Raw genomic sequence first — 26,825 nt, forward strand, 5'->3', positions numbered from 1 at the left:
AAAGAAAAACCCTTGAATGAGTAGGTGTGTCCAAACTTTTGACTGGTACTCTATATTATGGTGGTACCAATCCTTCCACCTTGCTGAGTATATCATTTCACAATGGGTGTGATACATTATGTATACAATGAGCGGACAAATCATTAAGAACACCTTCCTAATATTGAGTTGCCATCAGAACAGCATCATTTCATCGGGGCATGGACACTACAAGGTGTCGAAATTATTCCACAGGGATGCTGGCCCATGTTGACTCCAATGCTTCCCACAGTTGTGTCAAGTTGGCTGGATGTCCTTTGGGTGGTGGCCCATTCTTGATACACATGGGAAACGGTTGATTGTGAAAAACCCAGCAGCGTTGCATTTCTCGACAAACTCAAACCGGTGCGCCTGGCACCTACTACCATACCCTGTTCGAAGGCACTTGAATCTTTGGTCATGTCCATTCACCCGCTGAATGGCACACATGCACAATCAATGTCTCAGTTTGAATGAGGTAACCTGTTCTGAGTTCTTATTTTCTCTAACGCTCCTCCTTTGATGAGGTTTGTATCAGGCATCTTCCTTCACCTCCTGTGACCCATATCAAATGTGTGCCGCTCGCTCTCTCCACCCCTCTCTTTTCTTGGTCGTAGGATCTCTCTGAAAGCCTGTTTGGTAAACAAGTTAACACAGACTGCAGCTGATAGCGGGAGGGGGGAGAGGGATGGCGGGAGGAGGGGGTGATATCCAGATGTGAATTTCTGTCACGCATACATCCTGGAATTTACTAAAAGTAGCAAAGGATTGAAAAAAAAAAACTGTCTGCACCTTGTCACAGTTTCTCCTCTCGTCAAAGCCTGTTTTACTGCATGGTAGTGGAGGTGAGATGGACACTCCCAACGGCAACATAGCCCAACGGCAACATGCACAGCTAGGTAGCGTGCTGACAACTCCCCAGCCCTCAAGAGTCCTCTTTCTGCCAGCTAAACCTGCATTACTGTGTTACAGATACTGTGTTATGTACATAGTCATGTAACAAGTGAAGGAGAAGAGGAAAGGAGTCAAAGTTTATTGTCTGAAAGAGAACAAAAATACAATTTTCACATATTCTATGATAATAAAGCATGCTATTGTATCATAAATAAACTACAGTTATTTGGTAAAATTGTAAACACATACTGTGCTTTGTGATAAAACGTCCATTTCATAATTGGGTAATAAGAATTTTCTCTTAGCTGACTTGCCTAGTTAAATAAATAAAATAAAATAAATACAGCAGTCAATTTGTACCAAGTCTCTCATACTAGTCAAATCAACTGGAGGATTCTATGATGAGGGAAACAAGTCTCTCATACTAGTCAAATCAACTGGAGGATTCTATGATGAGGGAAACCCGAAAACTAAACCCTCTTTGTCTACCTTTGTTCACACCTATTAAGTAAGACTACTGGAATCTTGGTTACATCCATCGTAGGCATACAAATAGAGGTCCCATTAAATTACTATTCTAATTCCTAATTCAATGGGCCTACATTTCTACCAATTCCATAGACACATGGGTCTACTTTCTGAATGACTCCATACTCCGACCACTTTAAATTCCTTTGTCTGGGTGGGTGGCAGAAGTCCGACGGTATTCCGTGTTGTTCCTCTCAAGCGGACAGGGGCTCGTAGGTGTGGAAGTGGATCCCTTTAGAGCAGGTGATCTTCATCACGGCGCCGTTTAGACCGGTATCAGTTATCAGGCGCAACACTCCCTCTGCGATCAGCGAAGGTCTGGGGATAGAGATTGAGAGACAGAGAGAAAACAGGGTTGTGTTAGGTAGGGAACACAGTGTCCAGATAGTTCCTCCCTGGTTCATTCGGTTGTCTTCCGCCTGGTGTTTAATGAACACGACCCGAGAAAGAGAGAGGCCATGGCCATACATTCTCTTTCAATTCCTACATTTTTTTGGGATTGAATTGGACTAGCAAACAAACAATAGCTAGCAAAATGCCCTCATGATTATATCAGAGAATTCCTGAAACATGATGTAACTTAATTCAACAATTTCCTGGCTGAAAGAGATACAAGATCAACATTTAAAAAGGCCTCTTTTTGACACTGTAGCCAACAGATTTTTGCCCCAGGCCAAACAGCTTGGACAAGGTATTGCGAAATACTGTACTTTAAAAGCAGCTGAGCTGGTAGATGTAAGTGTAAATGTAAGCATTCAAGACTGAAGTGCATTCTGATAGAAATAACAAAACTTGGCCTGCATATGATTTTAAGTGCATCTTATCTCAAACACACTGTATTTCTCAATATTTGTCTTTGCATGTTTCGGATGCATATCGTAGCAAACCTAATCATTTCCAATAAATGTTGACAGTTAGTCAAGTCTTTCCTCAGAATAACCCTCAACGTTTGTATCTGTGTATCTCCACCGCCGTTTGCTTCTGAAGTAGAAAACCTTATCTGATGTCGTCCAAAGCACTCAAAACACAGTGACATAGAGAGGGGACAAGACATAAACACACCAGGAAGCTTCAAAGTCCCCTCTCTCCTCTCTCCAGATAAGACAGGGAAACTGAGGAGGGATAACAACCTCCATGGCCTCCCACACGTACTATGTGGAGGGAGGATTTAAGGAGGAAATGGACACTGATAAGGGAGGCTTTGCTACTCCAGATACTGTATTACTTGATGTCGTAGAATGGAGTTAGAATTTGGGTGGTTTCGCGGGGCCATGTGGGGAGGGTAAGCTGATTCTAGGTCTGTGCTTACTTGTTTAGGTATAAACAACACTTGTATACATTAATCTGAAGCAGTATCCTATATACACCACATAGGTTTCCTGTAAATCTGAGTTATAAAGAACATTGATAGGTAATGAGTGTAAAAGGAGGGAAAGAGGCAACTTCTACACAACATGTATAGGAACTCACTGAAGCACCCCGAACTTGTGCACGCTCCTCTTTAAGTCGTCCTTGAACTTGTCAAACTTGCCCATGTTGTCCTCGTGTTCCACGGAGCGCAGGAGAGGGGTGTCCACGAAGGCAGGGCACAGCGTGTTGATCCTCACACCATAGTTCTCCACCTCGGCTGCATCCTGCGTGGGGAGAGGAAAGGAACACAGACGTGTCAGGGTGTGTGTGTGGTTGTGAAAGGAGCAACGTGCCAGTGTGTATGTGTTTGTTATGTGTGCGTGTGTGTGTGTGGAATGTGTGTGTGTGTGTGAGAAAGAGGAGCACAAACATGTCCGAACACGGTCAAGCGTAATCACCCAGGGCAAAGGAATGTGTCTAGGCCAGTGTTTTCCATGCCTTTCCTAGAGTACCCCCAGCCATTCCACATATCACATATTCTACTACGACATCTGATTCAACTGGTCAACTAATCATCAAGCCCTTCATTACTTAAATCAGGTGTACTGGTTTTGGATTACATACTGTATGTCTATTAAGGTAGTCCAAAATGTAGTATTTGTTCCCATATTAATCGCTCACAATGACTACATCAACGATTATCCATAATCATGGTAATCATGGTAGCAGCCACGTTAATGTAGAAGTGTTTAGAAACATATTCTCTTCTAATTTACAATAAAAGTGACTCCAGAATTATTGGGCACAAAAATAATCTGAAACACAAACCAACGAAAACAAAACAGTAAATGCATCAAACAAATATTTTGAGTCACAAGCTTGATGTAGTCATTGCGTGTTAGGAATATGGGACCAAATACTAAATGTATATATTTTTTGTACTTTTACCCCTTTTTCTACAGAATTTCGTGATATCTAATTGGTAGTTACAGTCTTGTCCCATCGCACTGCTTCTTGACACACTGCTCGCTTAACCCAGAAGCCAGCCGGAACCAATGTGTCAAAGGAAACACCGTACAAATGGTGACCGTGCATGCGCCCGACACGCCACAAGGAGTCGCTAGAGCGCGATGGGACAAGGACCTTCCTGGCCGGCCAAACCCTCCCCTAACCCGGACAACGCTGGGCCAATTGTGCGCCGTATCCCGGTTACGGCCGGCTGTGACCCAGTCTGGGATCAAACCCAGGTTTGTAGTGACTCAAGCACTGCGATCAAACCCAGGTTTGTTAAAACTCAAGCACTGCGACAAGCCAATTGGTAGGCTGTACTTTTTACTGCTTTAATACACATAAGTGAATTTGACAGTCTGCACTTTAACCTCATAGTCATTGATTTAAAATCCAAACTTTTGGAGTGCAGAGCCAAAAGAAGAATAAAGTGTTTCACTGTCCCAATAATTACGGAGGGCACTGTATGTGGAACGGCTAGGTGTACTCGAGGAGAGGTTTGGGGGTGTATTAGAACTCACCGCTATGGCTCTGGAGAAGCCTATCACCCCATGCTTTGTGGCCGTATACACTGGCTGGTAGGGGGAATGAAGGAAAGCTGAAAAAGAAAGAAAGAAGAATAAACAAAGTTTACAGTCATGATAACTCACCAACATACTCCACATGGTACCCATTTAAATCTCAGGTGTTTTTCATTGACGGCGCGCTATAGTGTGTAAGCGCGCTATAGTGGAATCTACCGGTTTTTACTGAGATCTCATATCGCTTGCTAGAAATGAATGAGTACTGTAACTTATTCTCTATGCCTTTCCCGTCATGGAAAAACAGGATCCTCCAAGGCAAAATATTTCTCCCTATTTCGCTTAATTCAAACATGAAAAAGCTGTGTGTTTGTGTGTGTTGGGCCGGCTGCCGAGTTCTGTTTAAACTAGAACAATCTCCAGAACCTTACATTTCAGGAGAACTCGCTTTCCCCTCCAAATAATGGGCTCAACTTCCTTTTATGGATACATAAAACCTTAACTAATGATTGATCTTCACAAGGTTCTCCCCTTTAAAAAGTATAGAGCCAGGGCAAACCTTAAGAGAAACCTGTTGTATGGAGTACTGCAGGGACCATTGTTTCTGAAACCTCGCAACACCTTTGTATAAGAGAACAGAGGTGAAATTAGATGGAAAAAATCACTCTGGGAACATAGTCAAATCAAAGGGAATTGAGCTCAAAGAGAACGTTTAAATGCATTCTTTAAAAAATGTGTACTAAGTAGAACCATGTAGTGTTCTTCAGTTTTCCTGAACCCTTTTTGGTGCTAGGTAGAACCCTGTGCAGAGGGTCTACCATGTAGGGTTCTTCATAGAATACCTTGTATATGGTTCTACCAAGAACCATTTTATTATCTAAAGGTTATTCTTAGAACCCTCTATGAATGGTTCCACCAGCCTTTAAAATCAAATTATTTATGAAAGATTTGTCTATCGTAAGGCCACTTGTTGACAGGCTTAGTTAAACCCTAACACAGTGGTGTTAGGAAAACCTTGGTTTACAGGCCACGTCAGGCCTGCAAGTCACATTATGCTGGCTCGCAAAATTATGTGTAATTGCTATTGGAATCCAGTCAGAGTTACGATATCCAACAAGTGGAATGGTTTAAATCTGTGACGCTTGTCGTTGGAATGAGGTGAGGACCAAAGCGCAGCGTGGTAAGTGTTCATCTTGTTTTATTAAACCGAGAACACTAAACAAAATAACAAAGGCGAAACGAAACAAAACAGTTCTGAAAGGTGAAACAAAACACAGAACAGAAAATAATCACCCACGAAACACAAGTGGGAAAAGGCTACCTAAGTATGATTCTCAATCAGAGACAACTAACGACACCTGCCTCTGATTGAGAACCATACCAGGCCAAACGCAAAACACAACATAGAAAAAGGAACATAGACAACCCACCCAACTCACGCCTTGACCATACTAAAACAAAGACATAACAAAAGAACTAAGGTCAGAATGTGACAAAATCAACCGCAACCTGCATTGAAAAAGATTGCCAGGGTAGGGAAGATTAGATCCTTGACGTAGTCTCAGTATTCAAACTGGAACAACCATCTCAGTAACGAGTGCAATAAGTCCAATTACTAACAGATTGGTTTAGTTAAAAAAATAAATGTAATTGATCTTTGTGTAGCATAAAATGTATTAACCAATCAATGTACTGTACAGTTGTTGTCGGAAGTTTACATACACTTAGGTTGGAGTCATTAAAACTAATTTTTCAACCACTCCACAAATTTCTTGTTAAGAAACTATAGTTTTGGCAAGTCGGTTAGGACATCTACTTTGTGCATGACACAAGTAATTTTTCCAACAATTGTTTTCAGACAGATTATTTCACTTATAATTCACCGTATCACAATTCCAGTGGGTCAGAAGTTTACATACACTAAATTGACTGTGCCTTTAAACAGCTTGGAAAATTCCAGAAAATTATGTAATGGCTTTAGAAGCTTCGGATAGGCTGATTGACAACATTTAAGTCAATTGGAGGTGTACCTGTGGATGTATTTCAAGACCTACCTTCACACTCAGTGCCTCTTTGCTTGACATCATGGGAAAATAAAAAGAAATCAGCCAAGACCTCAGGAAAAAAAATGTGGACCTCCACAAGTCTGGTTCATCCTTGGGAGCAATTTACAAACGCGGTAAGGTACCACGTTCATCTGTACAAACAATAGTACACAAGTTTAAACACCATGGGATCATGTAGCCATCATACCGATCAGGAAGGAGACGCGTTCTGTCTCCTAGAGATGAATGTACTTCGGTGTAAAAAGTGCAAATCAATCCCAGAACAACAGCAAAGGACCTTGTGAAGATGCTGGAGGAAACAGGTACAAAATTATCTATATCCACAGTAAAACGAGTCCTATATCGATATAACCAGAAAGGCCGCTCAGCAAGGAAGAAGCCACTGCTCCAAAATCGGCATAAAAAAGCCAGATTACGGTTTGCAACTGCACATGGGTACAAAGATCATACTTTTTGGAGAAATGTCCTCTGGTCTGATGAAACAAAAATAGAACTGTTTGGCCATAATGACCATTGTTATGTTTGGAGGAAAAAGGGGGAGGCTTGCAAGCTGAAGAACACCACCCCAACTGTGAAGCACGGGGGTGGCAGCATCATGTTGTGGGGGTGCTTTGCTGCAGGAGGGACTGGTGCACTTCACAAAATAGATGGCATCATGAGGAAAGAAAAGTATGTGGATATATGTGGATATCTTCCAAATGGACAATGACCCCAAGCATACTTCCAAAGTTGTGGCAAAATGGCTTAAGGACAATAAAGTCAAGGTATTGGATTGGCCATCACAAAGCCCTGACCTCAATCCAAATCCTAAAAAATGTGTGGGCAGAACTGAAAAAGCATGTGCGAGCAAGGAGGCCTATAAACCTGACTCAATTACACCAGCTCTATCAGGAGGAATGGGCCAAAATTCCCCCAACTTATTGTGGGAAGCTTGTGGAAGGCTACCAGAAACGTTTGACCAAAGTTAAACAAGTTTAAAGGTAATGCTACCAAATACTAATTGAGTGTATGTAAACTTCTGACCCACTGGGAATGTGATGAAAGAAATAAAAGCTGAAATGAATCATTCTCTCTACTATTATTCTGAAATTTCATGTTCTTAAAATGAAGTCCTAACTGACCTAAGACAGGGAATTTTTACTAGGATTAAATGTCAGGAATTGTGAAGAACTGAGTTTAAATGTATTTGGCTAAGGTGTATGTAAACTTCCGACCTCTACTGTATATGCAAAAACACATTAAAACAAACACTTCTGAAAATCACCCTGCATTAGAACATGCTGGGAAATATGATATATGGTTGAACATAGAACCCTTCTTGCCTTCCAAAGAATCATCAAAAAAAACTTTCTTCCAAAAAGGGTTCTTCCGATCAAAACAGTAGCACCAGATCAGTCCACAAAAAAATAAAATAATCTTAAGAGTGTGTTAAAATGAGTTTAACTATGAGAACTCCCAAACTACCCATGTGTTCCCGCTGAATTTCAGTCCTGTAGGAGAGGGCATAAATATGGTAGCTGGAATTGTATAGGAAACATTGTATGAAGTCTTGACTTCAAATCTTATTGCCACTTCAGCTTAAATCAAGAAGGAAAGGGATCTATAGGAGCCACAGGTTTCCTGCTGGGACACACAGGAAGCAAAGTATGTGCAATAACATGACAATATGGGGTCATTTATCATAAAACACAACCAACCATTATCTTGCAGTTTCAGGCATACTTGTACTTCCCCTTATGCCTAAGCAGCTCGAACGGAGTGCTGACATAAAACATCAGACTGCTCTTCCCTTATTTGGAACCACAGTGAACGATATACTGACTATCATAATTGGTTATTACAGTATAATACTGAACCAAATGCTTACACCTTTAAACCCGTGTGGTAATTGGCCTATATGGATAGGGACCAATTTGAAATGTTTCTTACAGAAAAAATATGAAAATGCATAACCATTTTAGAAATTGATAGGGAACAGTTTGGAGGTAATCGGAAAATGATTAGACCAAATGTGGGTACACAACAGTTCACTTGACACAAGACTGAATCCAAACATTACACTGTTGATGTTATGTGCATTTTACATTTAGTGTACTTTGCCACTTTTGTTGAAAACAAAATCTGAAAATACTCTGGGTACATTCATTAACATGATAAGATTATTCCTGGAACATGTGGGGTGGTTGCAACACAAGACAAACATTACAAAGGTTTGAGTGAGAAGATTAACTGGTCTCTCCAAGTGGCCACACACCTCTCCAAAGTGTGCACAGTTCCTAAGCAATTTCAGTGCACTTTTATGACTCAAAAGAAAAGTCTTCAACTATAAAAGGTACCTTTGTGAGCTCTCCTAGCTGTCCCATTGAGGAACAAGCTCACTTGTCGTTGTTTAGTTTGGAACACAGCCCTGTATCCCCACCATAACACAATTGGGTGATTCTGCAACTTTGGGCATTTTGGCCATGCAAGATTTCAGAAATTAAAACACATTGAAAAACCATTTTACCAGTATTATAATTGTCTTTGATTTGTCTAGAAGTAATATCTGATAATCTCTGTGATCGTACTATCCAGGAATGTATATATTTTAGTCATTTTTCTCAGACAGCCATTGACAAATGTTATTAAACTTCAATTTTAGTTGAAAATGAAACATCATACAATTAATTTATAATTAATTTATGAGCAAAGTGAAACTGTATCATTTGTGGTATACCCAACACAGGTGTGGAAGGGGGGGTGGCAAAAATGCAATTTCATAATGTGTGTCCCCCCTGTCCCCAGTGAAAGTTACGCCCCTGAGTTCTCTTTCCGCAGATTCTCTTTTAATTCTCTCAGTTTGGAAGATCGGTGACGAATGTTGTACACGTGTTTCCCCAACTTCTCTTTCAATCCTTTGAAGAAGTCCTCTAGTAGAATATGCGGTGTGCCACACACCTTTTCTTTAACTGTCAAATGTACAGTGAACTTATCTAGGTTTCCAGCTTTGTTTTTCATTTTCTCTCTCTTCAGCTTTGTTTTTCCTCTCAAACCACCATGTCTGTTCACCAGCATCAAAGTCAGATGTTTGAAGCTCTTTTGCTTCGAAAAGAAAGCACTCTGTGTACGTGCACTCTTTCTTCAGGTTCTCACAGCACACAGACTCATTTAGGTTCTCATTGTTGCTGCAGATGATCACTTTGTGATGCTGTAGTTTGTCCGCCATGAACTGGAGGTTGGCGTGGGTTTTGCAGAGGCATGTGTCCCTATCCTGGACTGTTGGCTTGACAACCCAAAAAGGACATATTTTGCAGAATTCATAGTAGGACTATTAGTAGTAATATTTACCTAGATTTTTCTTCAACTTCTGGACATAACTTCCGGAACAACTGTCTGCTGCAGCCATGTGCTTCAGTGTCACAATAAGTTTCCATGGTTAACATTAAGTTAACATTCTCTTGACAAAACTTTATTAAATGAGGAATTTGCCCTCAGTGGTGGAAATGACACCAGTACCAAAGGACAGGTATATTTTGTGTAAATAACAATATAAAGGGCATACTCACAATACATATTGATATAGATTTTATTTAGTTGACTCTTTCTCTAGAAGATGACATTGCATAATGTGTAATTATTGTTTTCTCATAGAAAAACATAGTAGAAGCTCAAAAGTCTGGGTCAGGGACAAGGGCTAAACAGTGAAATTGAGGTATAAAATGCATCTGAAAAGTAGCTAAAATACTAGATAGAGAGGTGTTAAAAAATCTGGGGTGATGGTAGTGTGAACTTAACATATAAAGAAAAAAACATATTTTTTTAAATAAAATTTTTATCCAAAAATGGGCCATTATAAATCGCAATCAGGGTCAGGTGGGTATGATCTGAAAGCTTGTTCCACTGCCAACATAACTAGCTGTTATAAAATACGATCCTACAATGCTAGGCTTTCACAAGGAAAATCGGAAAAACAGAATTTAGGTGCATTCAGGTGCGTGTGATGCGGCAATCTTTTTTCACAATAAACAAACAGAAGACCCCAGGATATGACGACATGTCATCTTGCAACTGTACATCAAACATAGTGATCATAAACGTTGATTTGGAAATGTGAATTGCACATTTGGACTCACAGGTGTTTGGCTTGCTTGTATGACATCAAAGCGGTTGTCACGTTCTGACCTTAGTTCTGTTATTATATCTTTGTTTTAGTATGGTCAGGGCGTGAGTTGGGTGGGTTGTCTATGTTCGTTTTTCTATAATTTGGGATTTCTGTGTTCGGCCTAGTATGGTTCTCAATCAGAGGCAGCTATCAATCGTTGTCCCTGATTGAGAACCATACTTAGGGAGCCTGGTTTCACTTTTGAGTTGTGGGTGTTTATTTTCCGTGTCAGTGTTTGTTTGTGTCGTTTATTCACGTTTATTGTTTTGTATTTCAGTGTTCATTTTGATGAAACATTATGGACACTTCCGATCCTTCTCGCTACGAGAGCCTTCACAGCGGTATTTATTATAATCCTCAACATCTCATCTTTCAAAATACATCCAGTCCTCTTTTTTACAGCAGTTCCCCTCACCTGGACAACAAAAAAAATGGCTAAAGTTGCCCAATTGATGGAAGGGATGGCAGCAATTTCTTGTTGCGAGTGGTGCTCAAGTTCAGAATGGCTGTCAATAAAACCCCATATAGCGCTGTGAAGAACAGAGCCAGAACCCTTACTGACACAGCCACTACATTTCAATTTAGGCGCTTATTATTGCCCAAATCTGCCATTTTAAACTCGTATACAGCTAAGAGTGTAAAGGGCTACATGATTTACAATATATTTGACAAACTTTTTAACATATTTTCCCTGACTTTCCCAACTCACTCTGCTTGTTGTATAATCTGCAGTTCTGTCCATTGTATCTTTGACTTGGTACTGTGTTGCTGTTGTTTTTAAATGTATACATCTCCTCGCCTGGGGGGTTTTATTCTCAGCAATGACATCATATATATTGTTGGGTATGTTCACCTCCAGAATCTTGAATGATGCATAACAAAACACATCTAGTATGATTAATGACAGTCTATAATTACACTGTATGGTTTCTTGGGAGTTCTAGAGTCACACAACATGATAAAAATCCCACACCACATACAAAATGCTAAGCTAGGGACCCTGGGACTAAACACCTCCCTCTGCGGCTGGGTCCTGGACTTCCTGACGGGAAGGTGGACTGCAGGAAGAGGAGGGCCGAGCACGCCCCCATTATCATTGACAGGGCAGTAGTATAGCAGGTCGAGAGCTTCAAGTTCCTTGGTGTCCACATCACCAAACTGTCATGGTCCAGACAGACCGGGACAGTCATGAGGGGGGCACAACAATGCCTATTCTCCCTCAGGAGACTCAGGGGATTTGGCATAGATCCTCGAGGGGTTCTAAAGCTGCACCATCGAGAGCATCCTGACTGGTTGCATTGCCGCCTGGTATGGAAACTGCTCGGCGTTCGAACCGCAAGAGGGTGGTGCATGTGGCCCAGTACATTACTGGGGCCAAGTTTCCTGCCATCCAGGACCTCTATACCAGGCGGTGTCAGAGGAAGGCCCTAAAAATTCTAATTCTTAGAAATTAATTTTCTAAGAACTGCATTGTTGGTGAAGGGCTTGTAAGAAACCCTTTCACGGTAAGGTCAACACCTGTTCTATTCTACCCACAAAATACCACCTAGCACTCTGGTATCCTGCAAACCACCATCCCTTCTGTATCTTACACCCCGAGTTAAGTCTGGTGCACATGTTGTTAATGGTTGCCGTTCATAAAAATACTTGTACATTGCTAGACATGTCTGCCTTGTCAACCTGGTAGCTACTGAGGTAAGACAGGTGGTCTCACAGACAGCACACATACAAATGTTCTCATCAGAATAGCCTGGTTTGATATAGATGATGACGCGTATTCCTGTATGCAGAATAATCCAGTTACTGCTGCTGTGGGGCGAGCCCAAAGGGAGGTGCTGATTTGAGGTGGGCTGTTCATTTCGATGGATACATGGAGTCGGGCCTTTGCTGACAAGTTTCTCAAATACCAGCCCTCGTATCAGGCTTGGACAGCCTTGGATATAAGCGCAACTTGGTGACAGTAGTATTTGACAGAATCGGCCACGTACATACAGTGGGTGGCCTTCAGATTGCAGGCGTGCCAAAGACTAGAGCAAAGCAACTGGCCGAAGTACTGCTCTGTTTCAGCTGTTATGGGCAGCCTAGCTTTGTGGAGAAGGTGCATTTTGTATCTTTAAAGTGCTCTTGTATCCAAGACCTTTAAAATAGTTTTTATCCTTTGTAATGTAATGTAATTTGTGGATTCAAATAAAGTATTTCAAATGTGTATGTGTGTGTTTTCCTTCCCCCAAAATGCTCCAAGATTATTGTCAACTGATACCCTTTGTACATTTCAGGTTAGGCTGCTCTTAACACACATCATGAAGAGGGTGAACCAAAACAATGATTTACATCAAACATACCGCGTTAGGAGCTGTCAGTCAGTCAGTTCGTCAATCAGTCAGTCATTGCACAACTTGCCAGTGAGGGAAGAAGCCTGTACCGAACACTGCAGTGGGTCCACCTACATTCCAAAGTCCCTGGTCCCATTAGAGGCAGCTGCCAGTTAAAGCGGGGCCTGTGAGCGCCTGCAGCTTTTGCTGCGGTTGTACATCAAGCAGCATCTTGCCAACCTTTTCTTCTCAATGGTAAAGAAAACAAACTGATGTCATGTCAGCGGTGTTTAGGCTTTGGGGCAGAGATAATGTGTGATGCTGTTGTCCACTGTAGCTAGCCTATCTAACAGTTCTATCACTGTTACATAATCATGTTCAGAGTGATTAAAACAATATTTAGCATATTTATATATTTCCAGCGTTCTAGTTGTGACACTCAAAGTGGGGGTTGGTCACTAGGGGTTGCTCATGGCGGTTGTTTTGGTTCACCCTGTTCTTCATGATGTGTGGGGGTTGCTCATATCAGTTGATAGTGATTGACGCCAGACTGGAGGTACAAGGACACGCTGATTATTCACGGTTGATGTATTGATGACCTTCTATGGACACCGATTCTGTAGCAGCTGACAAAGCCACTGCCTTGGTTTTGAACTGCTGTTGTCTTTAGATTTAGAATATATAATCTCCAAGAGGCCAGTTAGAAATGATATCTGCTTCTGTGCTGGAGGTGTCTCTCTCTTCTGTGTCTCCCTGTTGCAACTTGTAATAAACCAGCTTTTATTTTTTTTAACTAGGCAAGTCAATAAGAACAAATTCTTATTTTCAATGATGGCCTAGGAACAGTGGGTTAACTGCCTGTTCAGGGGCAGAACGATAGATTTGTACCTTGTCAGCTCGGGGGTTTGAACTTGCAACCTTCCGGCTACTAGTCCAACGCTCTAACCACTAGGCTACCCTGCCGCCCCTATTTCTCAATTCTCTTTTCTTTAGTCCGTCTGGAAATTCCGAAGAGGATGAGACACTAAGGTTTTCAGCCATGTTCGTTTAGCGAAGCTTCAGAATCAGCTCTCTGGAGGTGAGTCAATTGTGTTGACCCCTCTGTGGTGGAGACATTTCTGGCTTCTCTCACCAAGGGGTATTTCTGAAATTTGATGAATGAGCCTTGTTGTCAATTAATGATCTTGGTTTTGTTGTAATCAAGTTGGTTAAAAGTCTGTGTGTGAAAGTCGCTCCTCCAGTCAGCTGTGTGGTTTGTGTGCTGCAAATCAATGAATTTGGGAAGGGTGTGCCTGGTTCGAGTACGTGAGGTTTTTGTGGGGTTCCGAGTACGTGAGTGCTCTGTGAATATCGATAACAACCCATTTAAAACCTCAATTGGCATCTGCCTCGGCAGTGTCGTCCTGGTGGGAAAAGTAACCAATCGGTTTCAAATACCACACAATTGGGAGAGCCCTCTGGGACCAGGGATTAGCAACCTCTGGACTAGTTTAGATACTGTTAGCAAAGGATACAGTGCTACTGTTTGCATAGTGTGTAGCAGGGTTGTTATTTTGAACAAGTAGGGCATAACCTCTCGTGGGTGGAGCCTGTGTGGCGTGTTCGTTTGTTTGGTACGGTTGGTACCTCAGTTTGTGGTTGTGTCAGAGTGCGGGGCCGTTCACCGTAGGTGAACTATATGGTTCACTTTCATGTCTGGTCCATTATGGATCCTGTTGTCACGTTTTAGGTTGTTGGTTCACTTTTGTGACTGACTGTATTCCCTCCCCCATGTCTAGACTGGAGTTGCTTACCGAGATGAGTGGCCTAGTAGTTGGAAATTTACCCAGAAAGACTTATAGCTGTAATCGCTGCCAAAGGTAATTCTAACATGTATTGTCAGAATCACCACATTGACATTAGAGTATTTACCACTTTGACATGAAAGTATTTTGTGTAGATCGTTGACCAAAAATGATAATTAAATACATTTTAATCCCACTTTGTAACAACAAAATGTGGAAAAAGTCAAGAGGTGTGAAAACCTTCTGAAGGCCCTGTATCGGAATCACCCACAGACATGGTTGGGGAATGTCTTGTTTTGGTTAGTAGCATGACTTTCACTTATCTGCTAGCGACAGCACTGAGGAATAGCATCTACAAGTAGCGTAATGATAGAATATGATGTTACCAGGTGCGCAGGGATGTGTTTACGCATCTATAAAATATTTGGATGATCTTGGACTCAGTACAACCACGTGGTTGTAAACTGGTTGAAATGATGTCATTTCAACCAGCTTTGCCTGTTGTGCTGGGACAACTTGAATCGGAAGCTTCTCTCTCTCCCTCTCGAAACTATTATGCAATGAGTAATGAACGAGGAACGAGAGAGAAAGAAATGAAAAAGAGAAAGAAGCTGCTGAGACAGGGGGGAAAAAAACTAAAAAACATCACAGGAAGAAATGGGGCGGCAGGTAGCCTAGCGGTTAGAGCGTTGGGCTACTAACCGAAAGGTTGCGAGATTGAATCCCCGAGCTGACAAAGGTAAAAATCTGTCGTTCTGCCCATGAACAAGGCAGTTAACCCACTGTTCCTAGGCAGTCATTGAAAATAAGAATTTGCTCTTAACTGACTTGCCTAGTTAAATAAAAAAAAATTAAAAATCTACCTCAGCAGGAGAATGATTAACCTCCAGTCTCCAGTTAGGACAGTCAACTCAGTCGTCAGTCCAAAGTTCGGTTGGAGTTTGAATTCCAGCCCAGGATCTAAACAACCTACAATGGAACTATTTCACAACTCTCTCTTTAGTTGCTCAGTGTATGAGTTTGGAGATTAGGTCCAAACAACCTCAAAATCCTGTCATCCAACACAGCCACAGAACTATATTTCACCAGAACCCCATGATTGATGTCAACACACAGACAATGCGTTTGAATGAGCCCAATGGCGTCATATGTCAGAGTCATGCGTCTCGCTTGTGATAAACATGTAGTCTTCATTACATTTAGATTTATGACATCTGGGAGATTCTTGGCCCACGGTTGTGAACTGAGCCAGGTGATATTTCCTCCTTCTCTCTGCAGGCAAACCTTAGGGAAACTAACTTGGAGTTGACTGTGCTATTGTTTACCATGTAGGGTCTCAAACGTAGAGATGAGGGGATAGATATACAGTGTCAATGTAAAGTGTGTGACTGCATAGAGTCACATGGAATATTTAGCAGAGAATCCATCTTGATACTAAACGGTTTGTGAATTGGCTGAGGGAGAATGGAGTTCAGGCATCTCTGTGTCAAAGTGCAGACAGAGAGACATACAGAGACAGAGAGACAGACAGAGACAGAGAGAGAGAGAGAGAGAGAGAGAGAGACAATTAGTGATAAAGAGGGAGGGAGAGAGAAAGAGAGAGAAGAGAAAGAGAAAAGAGAGAGACAACATAAAACACCAAATAAAAAGGATACGATTCCCAAACCTTGCATAACAAAGCCATCACCTACAGAGAGATGAACCTGGAGAAGAGTCCTCTAAGCAAGCTGGTCCTGGGGCTTTGTTCACAAACTGACCTCAGAAAGCCCCAGGACAGCAACACAATTAGACCCAACCAAATCATGAGGAAATAAAAAGATAATTACTTGACACATTGGAAAGAATTTACAAGCATTACGCTACACTAACATCTGCTAACCATGTGTATGTGACCAATAAAATGTGATTTGATTTGAATGAACAAAAAAACAGAGCAAACTAGAATGCTATTTGGCCCTAAACAGAGAGTACACTTGGGCAGAATACATGACCACTGTAACTGACACAAAATTAAGAAAAGCTTTGACTATGTACAGATTCAGTGAGCATATCCTTGCTATTGAGAAAGGCCGCCGTAGGCAGACATGGCTCTCAAGAGAAGACAGGCTATGTGTACAAAATGAGGTGGAAACTGAGCTGCACTTCCTAACCTCCTGCCAAATGTATGACCATATTAGAGACACATATTTCCCTCAGAGTACGCACACCCACAAATTCCAAAACAAATCCAATTTTGATAAACTCCCATATCTACTGGGTGAAATTCCACAGTGTGCCATCACAGCAGCAAGATTTGTGACCTGATGCCACAAGAAAAGTGCAACCAGTGAAGAACAAACACCATTGTAAATACAACCTATATTTACTTTCCCTTTTGTACTTTAACTATTTGCACATTGTTACAACACTGTATATAATATGACATTTAGAATGTCTCTGTTCCTTTGGAACTTTTGTGAGTGTAATGTTTTCATTTTATATTTTCCATTTCACTTGATTTGGCAATGTTTCCCATACCAATAAACCTCTTTGAATTTAGAGAGCGAGAGAAAGAAAGAGAGAGAAAAGTCACCATCCTCCAGTTTATATACTGTTCTACCTTAATCAAACACAAGCAACTATGTTTTCAGCACTGATGTTTACATTCCAAAGGCCTGAGAACAGCCTCCCAACTATACAGTCTGTTTTCGGATCAAATGATTATAATTTCTTAGAGTTCGCACTGGAGATTTCAAGAACAACATTCTCCAGTTGTATTTACAACTGTTTTATTACTGAAACTTAATGTATTACCTATGTTACTGTCAAGTAGTATTTCAACAAGCAGACCCAAGTGAGATTTAGTTAATCTATTATTTTATTTAACCTTTATTTAACTAGGCAAGTCAGTTGAGAACAAATTCTTATTTACAATAACGGCCTACCGGGGTTAACTGCCTTGTTCAGGGGCAGAATGACAGGTTTTTACCTTGTCAGCTTGGGGATTCGATCCAGCAACCTTTTGGTTACTGGCCCAATGTTCTAGGCTACCTGCCGCCCCAAGTTGGGCCCCCCGGGAAAATCATTTTAGTGGCCCCTGTGATATAAACATTACGTATTTACCTGATTTATTTTATATTAATGGTTAACAATTAATATTTAACTAATAGTAAGATATTTCTGTCCCACTAATGCTGTGTTTTTATGGTCTCCACTCTAGTTCTCTGCAGCTAATCTGGGCATATGGTCACTAGAGATGGCTTGAGCTGACAAATGAGTTAAACATTGCATTACATAGACAGGAATGTGTTTTACTAGAGATAGCTTAAGAGTATATCAATCTCTCATTGTCCCAAAATCCTCCTTGCATCTGGGAAACTAAGCCAGGGTGGGGTTAAGACAACAACCCCGTGCAGATAACGACCGGATGAACCCTTATGACGCCCCTTGGTTTGCATGGGCCATGACTAAGCATTCTGAACCAGCCATGACTAAGCATTCTTAGTGTCAGCTATATAAAGAACTCTGCATTTCTGTAAAGGTTTGGCTCTCAGGTTGACCAGTCTCATTATTGTAATAATTAAATCGATATTGAATAAAGATGATAGTTTGAAGAAATGACAAAGTTTCTCTCACTTGATTAGAATATTCCACGACCCCCCCACTCGACAGCATAGATAAAAACGTACGTTTGAAAGTAAATGTCCTGCTATTCTACAATTTTTTCATGACTTATGCCATGTAAATAATATATGAGTGAGAGTGGCCAACAAAATCAATGGGGGCCACCTGGAGGTCAGGGGCCCTGGGCACGGCCCCAGCATTCCCGGTTGGTATTCGGCCATGATTACTACAAGTTTAGATAGCTGGCTAGACTAACTTACCAATCCATTTTTATTTTGCTGACATGGCTAATTGAGTGACTGTCAGAGACGGACATAACAAGAGACAAATTGCTGATGCATCGCCAAATTTCGAACTTGCACCTTATATATTCTACTACTCTAACCTTTAAAACTAAGATGAGATGAGTAAAAAAAAAAAAAATAAACACAGATAGATCATTCTTTTTGGGGGGAGCATAAGCTTATGTCACTTATGCCTGGAACTGGCCCTCTGCAGACCAATGATAATAGATACAATTATGTTGAAATTAGACAAGAGCACTTGACTCAAGTCCACGAGTACTATTGCACAGAAGTCACAACACCCCATGACCACCACAGCCCAGTGTGAGGGGTGTCCACTTGTCCGGACTCTGCCCTCTGTCGGTATACATATTAGCTTCCTGTGACCGCGTGTTCAAGAACCCAAAGGGGTCACGGGAAGGGAAATCTCTGCTGCTTACCAGACCAGGGGTCTCATTTATCAACCATGCATAGGCACAAATCTGTGTGTAAACCATGCATTGAAAAACGTCCACGCAGTGTGAAATTGATAAATATGAACGTTTGCTTGAGAGTGTGTGTAAATGTACACACAGCCAGGACCGTGCGTACGCACAGGACCAAGTGGTGGATTAAGGAAACTGCTTGTCAAGCATAGAATGGGGAAAATGTGTTGAAATTGTGAGAGTAATAATTAAATCATTTTTCAATTTTGATTGCATTTCCATTGGGAATTCATGAAACATCGCTTGGCACGCGATATCATTTGACCACATCAGTGCATTGGTTACAATAATAATCAATATAAAGTACAGTAATTTGTTAGAATGAGAGGTACGTGTCAAAGTGAAACCATTATTGACATTCTATAAGATTGAGATAATGGGAAATTGCATGAGAGACGGCTAACCTTGCTCTGTTGAAAGATTTGGCACACGCTGCATTTTGCAGAGAGCGAGTTTTTAGAGACATGTGGCACATTTTCTGCATTAAGTACAGATTGGCTCATCAGATATTGTTACCAAAAAACAATCGTATAGGATTTTTGAGAAGATTTAAGACGTACTTTAAAAAGGCAAATGCATACCATTCCGGTGCACATCCAAGTGCTATCCACCCTTTGGTTTTCGGCAACAGACACTTTTCAGTGGGGGCTTGCCAATCACAGCCCTCCATGAGCCAATATTTTCGATGCGCAATCATCAGCAAAACAAACATTAACACATACAATTTCCATGCACCATCTCACAACAGGTGGGTTCCCAAACATGAAGGGAGCAATAGACGGCACCCACATCAGCATAACATCATCATCCTAAACGATTTCAACTATGTGAACAGAAATGGATGGATGGCTTATTGGCAAGTGTTGCTTGCTCATTTGAAGTATATTTACCATTGCTAAGGCAACTTGAATTGTCCCAATGGTCCTTTTTTGTAGTTTTTTCCCCCTTTGTTTTTTTTGTAGTTGCGCCGTTGTATTTCATGGTACGAATATCCCCCTCGGGCTTTAAAGGGAGGATTTTGACCATATATGGTTAATTAGGGCGTTTCAAAATGCAAACAGCCAAGGTTGGAGCAACAGGAGTAGTACTGAGGAGTACTGAGGCTGAGAACAATTGATATTTACCAATGGTTATCTCCTACCAGTGTGGGTATGACGCTTGTAGAATTGTTTGATAAATCACTATTTTTCTATGAGTACCACCATTCTAAATTCCGTTTGTTAGTCCAAACCCCACCCAGCTGGTATTCAAGGCAGACTTGAGAAAACGCAGAAAGCATTTGAAAGATTTTGAATAGTATGTGAACCCAGGTGTGCTGCTTATATGAAAACAGATTTAGTGACACTTGACTGACTCTCACAGTCAGTGGGCTGTCTGTCATGGCATTACTGTCTAACAAATCTCTCCCAATCCAACACAGCCCACCACACACCAAATTGAACCCCCCCCCGGATCAAGATGTAAGCCACTGAACCACAGACAGACATTCAGACAATTCTTGCACAAAGTGGTTGCGCTAGCTGACTCGGATTGCACTCATAACATGCTTTCTCAATCTCCACATGCTGCTGTGGAGAAAGATTGAAAAATGAGAAGTACTGTAGTTGTTAGTTTGCTGACTGAGGCGATGGAACAGCCTTAACCTACCCCACTAAGCAAATAGTAGACGCACACAGCAATGCTTATTGTCCACTGTGAAAACAGCATCAAACTCTAATCTATCAAGCGGTAATGTTGTAATGTTTGCTTTACACCTGTGTTATGTTGTGCTATGGTACACTGTGTAACCATATCGTACCAAAAAAAAGGCCTGGGAATTTCAACAATAACAGTGAATGAAGTCAATGTGGTTCTTTATAGCTGATGACCTGTGACATATTCCATTAGATAGGGGTTGCTCACATCAGCTGAAAGCAACCGCATTGCCAAAGACATAGCAAGTCATTCCCACACCCACATACACCACTGTTTCCCGTTTTCTTATGTCTGTGAAGGCTTCCATGTACACTGCTCAAAAAAATTAAGGGAGAACTAAAATAACACATCCTAGATCTGAATTAATGAAATATTCTTATTAAATACTTTTTTCTTTACATAATTGAATGTGCTGACAACAAAATCACACAAAAATGATCAATGGAAATCAAATTTATCAACCCATGGAGGTCTGGATTTGTAGTCACACTCAAAATTAAAGTGGAAAACCACACTACAGGCTGATCCAACTTTGATGTAATGTCCTTAAAACAAGTCAAAATGAGGCTCAGTAGTGTGTGTGGCCTCCACGTGCCTGTATGACCTCCCTACAACGCATGGGCATGCTCCTGATGAGGTGGCGGATGGTCTCCTGAGGGATCTCCTCCCAGACCTGGACTAAAGCATCCGCCAACTCCTGGACAGTCTGTGGTGCAACGTGGCGTTGGTGGATGGAGCGAGACATGATGTCCCAGATGTGCTCAATTGGATTCAGGTCTGGGGAACGGGCGGGCCAGTCCAAAGCATCAATGCCTTCCTCTTGCAGGAACTGCTGACACACTCCAGCCACATGAGCATTGTCTTGCATTAGGAGGAACCCAAGGCCAACCGCACCAGCATATGGTCTCACAAGGGGTCTGAGGATCTCATCTCGGTACCTAATGGCAGTCAGGCTACCTCTGGCGAGCACATGGAGGGCTGTGCGGCCCCCCAAAGAAATGCCACCCTACACCATGACTGACCCACCGCCAAACCGGTCATGCTGGAGGATGTTGCAGGCAGCAGAACGTTCTCCACGGCGTCTCCAGACTCTGTCACGTCAGTCACATGTGCTCAGTGTGAACCTGCTTTCATCTGTGAAGAGCACAGGGCGCCAGTGGCGAATTTGCCAATCTTGGTGTTCTCTGGCAAATGCCAAACGTCCTGCACGGTGTTGGGCTGTAAGCACAACCCCCACCTGTGGACGTCGGGCCCTCATACCACCCTCATGGAGTCTGTTTCTGATCGTTTGAGCAGACACATGCACATTTGTGGCCTGCTGGAGGTCATTTTGCAGGGCTCTGGCAGTGCTCCTCCTGCTCCTCCTTGCACAAAGGTGGAGGTAGCGGTCCTGCTGCTGGGTTGTTGCCCTCCACGTCTTCTGATGTACTGGCCTGTCTCCTGGTAGCGCCTCCATGCTCTGGACACTACGCTGACAGACACAGCAAACCTTCTTGCCACAGCTCGCATTGATGTGCCATCCTGGATGAGCTGCACTACCTGAGCCACTTGTGTGGGTTGTAGACTCCGTCTCATGCTACCACTAGAGTGAAAGCACCGCCAGCATTCAAAAGTGACCAAAACATCTGCCAGGAAGCATAGGAACTGAGAAGTGTTCTGTGGTCACCACCTGCAGAACCACTCCTTTATTGGGGGTGTCTTGCTAATTGCCTATAATTTCCACCTGTTGTCTATTCCATTTGCACAACAGCATGTGAAATTTATTGTCAATCAGTGTTGCGTCCTAAGTGGACAGTTTGATTTCACAGAAGTGTGATTGACTTGGAGTTACATTGTGTTGTTTAAGTGTTCCCTTTATTTTTTTGAGCAGTGTATATACGTGCAGCATACAGTACAAAGCAACCGCTTGAGAAGGCTTCCATGTATTGACGTGCAGTGTGCGGTACATCAAGTATTGATGCATGTATGGAGCAGCCTTACCTGCCATGGATGAGACATTGATGATCACTCCTCCTTCTTTTCCATACTCTTTGCTCATATGATCCAGGGCCAGGTAAGTTCCCTTGATGACTGATGTCTATGGAGAGAAACAAGAGGGCTTGAGTTTCAATATCCAACACATACAACAGTCACACTCTTTTGCTCTTAATCAGCCTGTGGTAGAACTCTTCACTGATGTCATGTAATGTGAACTAGGTTCAACTACAGCATTGTGTAATATAATGTAAACTAGGCTAAACTACAGAATCGTGTAATATAATGTGAACTAGGCTAAACTACAGCATCATGTAATATAATGTGAACTAGGTTCAATTACAGCATCATGTAATATAATGTATACTAGGCCAAACTACAGCATCGTGTAATATAATGTATACTAGGCTAAACTACAGCATTGTGTAATATAAAGTGAACTAGGCTAAACTACAGCATTGTGTAATATAATGTAAACTAGCCTAAACTACAGCATTGTGTAATATAATGTAAACTAGCCTAAACTACAGCATTGTGTAATATAATGTGAACTAGGCTAAACTACAGAATTGTGTAATATAATGTGAACTAGGCTAAACTACAGCATCATGTAATATAATGTGAACTAGGCTAAACTACAGCATTGTCTACTATAATGTAAACTAGTCTAAACTACAGCATCATGTAATATAATGTGAACTAGGCTAAACTACAGCATCATGTAATATAATGTGAACTAGGCTAAACTACAGCATCATGTAATATAATGTAAATTAGGCTAAACTACAGCATCATGTAATATAATGTAAACTAGGCTAAACTACAGCATCATGTAATATAATCTAGGCTAAACTACAGCATCATGTAATATAATGTAAACTAGGCTAAACTACAGCATCATGTAATATAATGTAAACTAGGCTAAACTACAGCATCATGTAATATAATCTAGGCTAAACTACAGCATCATGTAATATAATCTAGGCTAAACTACAGCATAATGTAAGATTGATTTTGCAGTTAGTCAAGTAACAGATAGTTTGTGAAAATCTATTTTTCCAAAACAATCTCAATGACAAGACATTCAATGACAAAAATACATTCAATCTAACATTTACTGGTGTTAGTCACACACACACACAGACACCCACCCCTCTTACCAGATTTACATCAATGGTCTTCTCCCAGTCCTTCTCATTGTTGATGCCAGCATTGTTGACAACAATGTCCAATCTAACATTTACTGGTGTTAGTCACACACACACACAGACACCCACCCCTCTTACCAGATTTACTTCAATGGTCTTCTCCCAGTCCTTCTCATTGTTGATGCCAGCATTGTTGACAACAATGTCCAATCTAACATTTACTGGTGTTAGTCACACACACACCCTGACACCCACACCCACCCCTCTTACCAGATTTACTTCAATGGTCTTCTCCCAGTCCTTCTCATTGTTGATGCCAGCATTGTTGACAACAATGTCCAATCTAACATTTACTGGTGTTAGTCACACACACACACAGACACCCACCCCTCTTACCAGATTTACTTCAATGGTCTTCTCCCAGTCCTTCTCATTGTTGATGCCAGCATTGTTGACAACAATGTCCAATCTAACATTTACTGGTGTTAGTCACACACACACAGACACCCACCCCTCTTACCAGATTTACATCGATGGTCTTCTCCCAGTCCTTCTCATTGTTCATGCCAGCATTGTTGACAACAATGTCCAATCTAACATTTACTGGTGTTAGTCACACACACACACACTGACACCCACCCCTCTTACCAGATTTACATCGATGGTCTTCTCCCAGTCCTTCTCATTGTTGATGCCAGCATTGTTGACAACAATGTCCAATCTAACATTTACTGGTGTTAGTCACACACACACAGACACCCACCCCTCTTACCAGATTTACGTCAATGGTCTTCTCCCAGTCCTTCTCATTGTTGATGCCAGCATTGTTGACAACAATGTCCAATCTTCCAAACCGGTCGACTGTACTTTGAAAAGCATCTGCAATATGAAAGAAGAGTCCAACGTTTAGGTTGAATAACTATAGATGAACCCCTACAAGAAGAACACTACCAGTCCTTACGAGATGGACATTTGTCAAGAACATTGCATCTTTATTTACATCCAAACTATCATTTCGATTCTATATCAAAGAAGAACATCTAGTTCTTAGATTGATTATACAGGCTATATTCACTACAAGAACACTGCATCTTTGTCTAAGTAATAAACAAGTACATCTAAACAATTATCTAAGCCATAAAAACTGCAGTATAACAGGTATTCACCAGCACCTGCCTTTCAGCTGAAAACATTCCACAAGAAAACATTCAATTTAAAAAAAATGATACAATAATAATCACCTTAACCAAGGTAGGAGCAACAAGTCAAGTACGGTGCTTTTTAAAAAATTGTTCTTTATTTAACCTTTATTTATACAGGTTTTTTCTCATTGAGATAATATATTTTTTCCAAGAGAGACCTGGCTTTACTTTAACAACAAATGTCTAACAAATGTCCAGTCCTACAAGACTAAATAGACTGTGTCGACGTTTAAGATTCAGTCGTGCACTGACAGTGTTCAGTGTTGGTTGAATGGACTCTTATAAAGCACAGATATTTAGGTAAGGCTACATCCAAGAACATTCCAATGTCTTTTGCCTCGGGCGTTTTGGAAATCATGTCAAAAGTAACTCATTTATTTTCACACAATGAAAGTCTGTTTCAGGGGTGAATGATGTCTTAAAATAGGTAGGCCTAAGGCCTAAAGGTGATCGAACATGAGAATATTCAGCATTATAAACCACTGCGCATCATGAAATAAAATGGACTATTATGCATTTAGGCAAAATGCTAAAGTTAGACTAGGTATATAGTTATACTTAAAAAAACTAGGTTAGGCTAATAACTATAATAACCTCTAAAGAAAAAATAGCAGTACCATAGTAAAGTTGCAAATACCTTTGCCTAGTCAGATTGTTACCATGGTTACCCCATGGACACAACAGTATCTTCTTTACAAGCCAGAATGTTGAATAACATTACATGTACTTTTACTTTACCGGTTGTCCGGTAAACCGTTGGTTCTTTTTACGGTAAGGGAAGCGGCGATAAAATGTCCACAGGAATATATAATCAAACCAACTTTTCAAACCGCTGGTAGTGTGTTCAGATGTTTATCACCTGAAACATGCTCACACGACGTATGCATTCTTTCCGAGCTCGTACACGTGTTTATATTGTTTTGTGCATGCGCCAGGTGATAGAAAGCACTACCAGCGCTTGAAACTGTATGTGTAATAATACTTTCCTGTGGATATTTTTTGTCAAATTCCTACCCACAAAACGACAAAACCGCACAGACAACTGGCAGAGTAGCCTAAACTGAAATACAATTGCGTTAAACATTCTGGCTTGTAGAGCTTGTGAGAGGAAATGTCCCAAATAAATGAACTGCATTCACCTCAGACTATGAACCAGAAGTATCACCGTTTTATTGTCAAGCAACCATTACCTTTAAGTTTCAATCTGTCCGTCACGTCACACTGAATGAAAATGCAGTTCCCATCTCCAAACTCTCCATCTAAAATCTTCTTGCATTCCTCTCCGACACTTTGATTCAAGTCAACAAGTGCAACCTGCGGGTATAAAATCAGAACATATACAAAACTATGTACAAATATTTAAAGAGGTTCTTGTGCAACACAGTTGGTTTTGGCTCCATTACAACCACGATAGGTTGGTACAAGCGCCGCGCGTAAAATGCGTAAAGTAACCAGAAGCACCGTCCATTTACGGGCGACAACAGGCTAATAACTTTATATATAAACACCAACCTTTGCTTCATTCTTCAGAAGGCTTTCTGCGACGGCTCTACCTATACCTTGGGCCCCGCCCGTAACTAGAGCCACTTTACCTCGCAGAGTCATCTTTTACGCTTCATATGGCTGCGACACCGCGCGCTGCTTTATGTAGGCTCCTATATCATCTGCTACATTAGTTGTCAGAAAAGGGGCGTGTGGTGTATGTAGCGCTAAATAAACACACTGCGGATAATTACGCCGTCTCTTCTTTCACCTTTTTCATATTCCAAACCGACCTCCTAATGAGATAGTCCTGCAGTAGAAGCTCACTAC

General features: G+C 41.3%; 1 protein-coding gene across 2 annotated transcripts; it reads right to left on the reverse strand.

Annotated features, from left to right (window-relative positions):
- Nucleotides 1-1,030: 1,030 nt before the first annotated feature.
- Nucleotides 1,031-26,825, reverse strand: LOC112261313 (15-hydroxyprostaglandin dehydrogenase [NAD(+)]). Of its 2 annotated transcripts, XM_042329694.1 has the most exons (8): nucleotides 26,526-26,825; nucleotides 26,204-26,327; nucleotides 24,650-24,690; nucleotides 24,460-24,525; nucleotides 22,670-22,766; nucleotides 4,320-4,396; nucleotides 2,911-3,074; nucleotides 1,031-1,758 (listed from the first exon to the last, which is right to left on the reverse strand). In XM_042329694.1, the coding sequence occupies exons 1-8, from the start codon at nucleotides 26,616-26,618 to the stop codon at nucleotides 1,635-1,637; spliced, it is 786 nt and encodes a 261-aa protein (XP_042185628.1). In that variant the 5' UTR covers nucleotides 26,619-26,825; the 3' UTR covers nucleotides 1,031-1,634. The 2 variants fall into 2 exon arrangements, with proteins under 2 accessions (XP_042185628.1, XP_024292351.1); XM_024436583.2 differs by lacking the exon at nucleotides 24,460-24,525 and having other exon boundaries at nucleotides 24,584-24,690; nucleotides 26,526-26,816.

The sequence above is a fragment of the Oncorhynchus tshawytscha genome, linkage group LG11 (genome assembly GCF_018296145.1).
Source record: "Oncorhynchus tshawytscha isolate Ot180627B linkage group LG11, Otsh_v2.0, whole genome shotgun sequence".
Taxonomy (NCBI): Eukaryota; Metazoa; Chordata; class Actinopteri; order Salmoniformes; family Salmonidae; genus Oncorhynchus; species Oncorhynchus tshawytscha.